The sequence below is a fragment of the Watersipora subatra genome, chromosome 9 (assembly GCF_963576615.1).
Source record: "Watersipora subatra chromosome 9, tzWatSuba1.1, whole genome shotgun sequence".
Taxonomy (NCBI): domain Eukaryota; kingdom Metazoa; phylum Bryozoa; class Gymnolaemata; order Cheilostomatida; family Watersiporidae; genus Watersipora; species Watersipora subatra.
Window position 1 is genome coordinate 60,922,921 of NC_088716.1, and position 6,000 is coordinate 60,928,920.

The following is a 6,000-nucleotide window of genomic DNA, read 5'->3' on the forward strand; positions in this document are numbered from 1 at the left end:
TCAGAGAGGTTCAGAGGCAGAGAGAAACTCCACAAAACTTGCTCCGCCATGAATCTTGTGCTATCCATAGCGATCTTGCTAGCTAGCTATTGGCAGCAATGCCTTCCGGCGTTACAGAGTGACTCAGCTCTCCAAAGAGATATGTTCATATACAAATCTAAGATTTTAATTGTTTATGATCGACTGTTGGCTGAGTGTCCAGAAGTGGTGGAAGTTCATCCTTTCGAAAGGCGCGATGTCGACGATTACACTTTGACTCATCACGAAGTTCAGCTCGCCCAATATCAAACATTAGTTGGTAAGCTGATAGAATGTCGAAAGAACAAGATACGGGTTACAACTGAGCCTGCACCAAGGAGAGTCGAGTGCGAAATGGCAACAAATTTGACTGAGGCATGGAGGAGGGACACTAATGGATCAGATATAAGACCAGGTGGACCACATTCCAACCCCTGGGGCTACGCTTGTGATCTTCACGTGGACCTGCAGTGGTTCAGGTTCACAGGAGCAGCAGGTAAATTGCCTCATACGGTAGTTCTTGTTTTGATAGCCAATAAAATACCCTGTTAGTCTATACAATGTTACTTCTTAGCCAATGAACTACCCTGTTAGTCAATACCATGTTAGCCAATATAATGTTAGTCAATACCTGGTCGGCCGATACCCCAACTGTCAATCTGCCCTCTTGATAAATACCTTAAGTCAATTATTACAGTATAACCTGTTGGTCTGAGAAATCTGAATATCGTACAAGGTTCTTAAGGGTCGTGCCCTCCTGCAGTATTTATATTTGAGCATATGCATAGGCCTTACCTTACACCTTGACGAAACTATTTTACTAATAATTACAGTATTAAGTTTCATAGACAAGAAAATTTATATTTTAATTGAGCATGTCAAATCGAATAAAATTGAAAACAACTCAACTATTTAACAACTAGCCAATAAAGATGCTTACCATAAAACAGTCTCCATCATCTGTAGTAGCAGCAGCCTATAGAACAGTGCGTAGAAGTCAGTGTACAGGGTTGTGACCTGCTGTTTATGTAATTGGGACACAGAGCAGTGTAACCAAACTTGAAAAGAGATGGTAGATAAACTAAATCTATACACCTTGATAACATATAACTCAGCTAGTTGTCATTGCTCCTCTCGCCAAAAATCTGGGTATTTATACACAAATTTGTATATACATGTAGAATTGTATACAAGGTGCCATGACAAGCTTGCCACCTAACAAAGCTCACCGACAAAGCAGCATAAAATTAATAAGATGTCAAAACTGCTAATTTACGTATCCATACTATCTGTTTGGCTCCAAAAGAAGAACTAGCTGAAAAAAGTTCCGTTCTAGAGCTGCATATTATCAGAGCTGGAAACAGAGCAATAACAGACAAATTTAAACCATATTTATTACAGGAAACAGAATGTTGGACACGTGTCCAGCTCTAAAGAGCTGTGGAGGAATAGATGGTTATTGGACAGATGAACCTATGCCACGTAAAGCAGGTGTCCTGGAAACTGTATGGGTATACGGGTCACACGGCGATGGTGATTGCAAGAACCATAAGGAAGTGCTCGAGGTGATTCGATGCTCATGGAGAACAGACTATGACTTCGTGTATCGCTTTTCGCCGAGCAATGCGAACTATAACATCACTCCCTCTGGAAACCCTTCGGAAAGCTGTCCTGATGTTTTTTGTGGAATGCTTTAACATGCAAATGCATATTTGATGATAAAAATAATGCTACTCTATGGCATGGTTTATTGGTAAATATTCTGAGTTATGACTATAACGTTCAGTTATAACGTTATTAGAATAAACGTTTTCATCACATACTCATCTGCAGAAGTTTACTAGATTCTTAACTGTTCTGAATAGATGACCTTTGGAGAAGGTTGCAAAATCCCAAATTTGTAATTTCATAGTAGTTGCATGAGGAGAAAACTCTTAAGTGCTCAAAAGGCTCGGCCTGGAGAATATGCATACGAAGTGTGTTTCTATGACAGCTCATGAATGCTCTGCTAAGATATAATTACCTGTGAAAGAAGAATTGCCAACAATCGCTATGCAGAGTACATATGTTTGTTTAATTGGAACAGCAGCCAACTTTCTCAAACATTATCTAAAAGCGTATGGCAATAAACTTAACGAATGATGCAAAGTTCTGTCAACTTGTTATCTAAGTCTATGTCATGCTATGTAAATATGTTTATGGTAAAAAGTGAGCTAGCTCTGATGTAATAGACAAGGTGTTCCGTTATGTTAAGCATGCAGCTGGGTGTTCCCATTGATAAGCGGATTACTAAAGACTAACATGTATACCAGTTTAGCAGACTGATAACTGACAACTCTATTGTCCTTTGTTTTATCACCAACCAATAGGATTCCAACAGAGTGCAGATAAAAAATTTACTGACATCATTTTGTAAAACACATCTTTCATTTTTTGGGTTTTTCATTGTATTTACCTTATAAAACCTTTTAAAATAATTATAATTATCATTTCTAATTTAATATTCAACTGGTGAATTTTTCATAGTTGTAATTCACAGCTAACTGTGCCATACAAGTGCCACTATTTGCAAGCTTTGCCAAATGGCAGTTTCCAACCAATGTGAAGGTCAAGTATGTCTGCTTAGCTTACCGCATGCAAAGGCTGTGTGGGTCTTAAGAGCATCGTTACACAAACAATGGCTCCGTGATCTTGGCTAGACATGTCTGAGGCTAGCGGCAAGGTAACCTCGGCAATCGGAGATATGCCCAGATGCAAAGAGGTATTTGCGGTTGGATGTCATTGTTGTCACCAGAAATAGCCTGTTTTTAGGAACTGAACCCCAACCTGTTGTTTGCGGGTCAGGAGTTCTAAACCACTAGGTGACGGTTGCTTTTCAGACCACCAAACTAGGTCTGCTCAGGAGTTCTAGACCACCAAACTAGGTCTGCTCAGGAGTTCTAGACCAGCAAACTAGGTCTGCTCTCTCCCTTATCGATGATTCACAATTCACTTACTCATTCACTCAATCACTCATTCACTCACTCATCCATTCACTCACTCATTCACTCATTCCCTCACTCATTCACTCTCTCATTCACTTACTCATTCACTTACTCATTCACTCATTCATACACTCACTCACTCATTCACTCACTCATACACTCACTCATACACTCACTCATACACTCACTCATTCACTCACTCATACACTCGCTCATTCCCTCACTCATACACTCACTCATACACTCACTCATTCATTCACTCATACACTGATCCATTCACTCATTCCCTCACTCATACACTCAGTCATTCACTCACTCACACACTCACTCTCTCACTCATTCCCTCACTCATTCACTCACTCATACACTCACTCATACACTCACCCATTCACTCACTCATACACTCACTCTCTCACTCATTCACTCACTCATTCACTCACTCATACATTCACTCATACACTCACCCATTCACTCACTCATACACTCACTCTCTCACTCATTCACTCACTCATTCACTCACTCATTCACTCACTCATTCACTCACTCATTCACTCACTCATACACTCATTCACTCATTCATACACTCACTCATACACTCACCCATTCACTCACTCATACACTCACTCTCTCACTCATTCCCTCACTCATTCACTCACTCATACACTCACTCATACACTCACCCATTCACTCACTCATACACTCACTCTCTCACTCATTCCCTCACTCATTCACTCACTCATACACTCACTCATACACTCACCCATTCACTCACTCATACACTCACTCTCTCACTCATTCACTCACTCATTCACTCACTCATTCACTCACTCATTCACTCACTCATTCATTCACTCATACACTCACTCATACACTCACTCATACACTCACCCATTCACTCACTCATACACTCACTCTCTCACACATTCCCTCACTCATTCACTCACTCATACACTCACTCATACACTCACCCATTCACTCACTCATACACTCACTCTCTCACTCATTCACTCACTCATTCACTCATGCTAATTTAAACCAGCTCTATTTGTTTAAAGACAGTCATCTCTTTGATGTAACACAGTTCAGTAGTTGTTTAACCCTACTCAGGTCAGATAACTCAAAATGTCCAATGATAAGTTTATAAATTATTGCAAAGCATTTCGTTCGTCAAAAACCAGAATAAAAGAACCTAAAGGATACAAAATTGACTGAGCTGAAACAATTATTGCTAGTTGTCCTGTTTTTATTAGTTCTTTGTAAACGCATGACAATTCTTGATAGACGTCGACTCATTGTGGACTAACAAGTTTATCAACTAGAGGCCAGTGTTACAGCAGTTCCAATTCAACACTTTACTCTCAATGCCACAGCATATCTATACAGTGCCTGTTTACAAAAAATTTTGTGATATAGCGAGATACCACAACTACAAAGAAGCTGCAAGCTGAAGATTAAGAAGTGGCCGTGTTGTTAAAAAGCAAGGCTACTCATGCAACACCTGACTAAGAATTCAGGCTGGTTTATTTAACTAGTCAGTCTTTCTAAAGTAAAATAAGATTTTTTGAAACAAAAACTATGCTCAGCAATCGGCTACAATCAATAAAATTTTGGCTAGACTTAAACTATTGTATTTCCTACAAAAATATAAAAATTGATCAAAATTTACAGTCACTTTCAAGCTCCTGAGAGGAGTCAGTTGTAATAATGTATATACAGTATGTATATTAATATAGTATATATATAGCATATGTATATATAGTACTGTATATGTATGTATACGATATATTAAAATCTTATAGGCCTATACGGTATATATAATATATATAATAATATAGTATATAGCATATAGCATATATAGAGTACATACATGTATATTAATCTAGTATATACATGCGATATGTGAGGATATACATTTGGTATATATATTAATATACTATATATAGTATATATACTATATATGTCAATATAGTGTTTATCTATATACATGTATATGTTTCTCAAAGTCCGTGTGTCTCTACTCCGGCAATAGGTATTATTAGCATAGCTGTAGTGTAGCAGGACAACGCTGATGTAACGTCATGACGTACCCTCATTAGAAGCCAAGCCTATAGAAAAAATATCCATTGGCAATGGCCTGCCACTTGCTGGAGAGATGCCCGTCAGTAAGTGACAGGCAACTCTCATTACTTCTCATTGTTTATAAGTTAATTTTTAATAACATTTTCCGAGGCATTGTGCCAGGCTAATAGCAAGTGGTACACAACTCTCATCACTTCTCATTGTTTATAAGCTGATTTTTAATACCTGGGCAACGCCAGGAGGCACAGCTAGTATAGTATATATAAAGCATATATGTGATATATTTTAATATACATGTAGTATCTCCTAAAGTGATCACCACTAGTATAATATATTTCCTTAAATTCTTACATGCTACAGTTTTACCCTTATGCCATCCACGTTGCTGACATAACCTACACATAGTGTATACATCAGCAATTTTATATAATTTATATCAATTATATATTACAGCTTTACCATCTCCCTTATGCCATGTTGCTGATATAATCTACACATCATAGTATACTATACGTAGTATACACATCATTGTATACTTTTTTTACTTTCATTGCACACTGCAACGTGGCTTTTAGGTCTTCAGGGTTCATACAGTTCACTTTTAGCTTGGAAAATTACATGCTTTTAACAATATTATATTTAGCTTTTCATAGCTACTAAAGGATATGATGTCATAATACCTATTTATATTTAGCAATTGGACTCCCTTTTTATCAGTTAATAAAATAACATTCGAAAACATGCAGTTGTGATAAGACTTTTCAAAAACCCTCTGTTCCAGAAGCATAATAGTGTTAATACGACATGATCGCATATAAAATAGTGTATCAGTGATTTTGGTATAGAAAATTTGACAAAGATTTTGTTTGCAAAACGTTGATTAAAGCCTGCACTGTGACCTATTGCTGCAACACAGCTG

At 37.7% G+C, this 6,000-nt stretch overlaps 1 protein-coding gene across 1 annotated transcript; it reads left to right on the forward strand.

Annotated features, from left to right (window-relative positions):
* The first annotated feature begins 26 nt into the window (after positions 1–26).
* LOC137404549 (uncharacterized) lies at positions 27–2,063 on the forward strand. The gene is made up of 2 exons (XM_068090778.1): positions 27–514; positions 1,420–2,063. The coding sequence occupies exons 1-2, from the start codon at positions 49–51 to the stop codon at positions 1,713–1,715; spliced, it is 762 nt and encodes a 253-aa protein (XP_067946879.1). The 5' UTR covers positions 27–48; the 3' UTR covers positions 1,716–2,063.
* Positions 2,064–6,000: the final 3,937 nt, after the last annotated feature.

Coding starts and splice junctions, on each gene's coding strand:
- LOC137404549 (XM_068090778.1), top strand. CDS start 49: ATGAATCTTGTGCTATCCATAGCGATCTTGCTAGCTAGCTATTGGCAG. Junction 515..1,419: donor CAGGTTCACAGGAGCAGCAG/GTAAATTGCCTC, acceptor TATTTATTACAG/GAAACAGAATGTTGGACACG.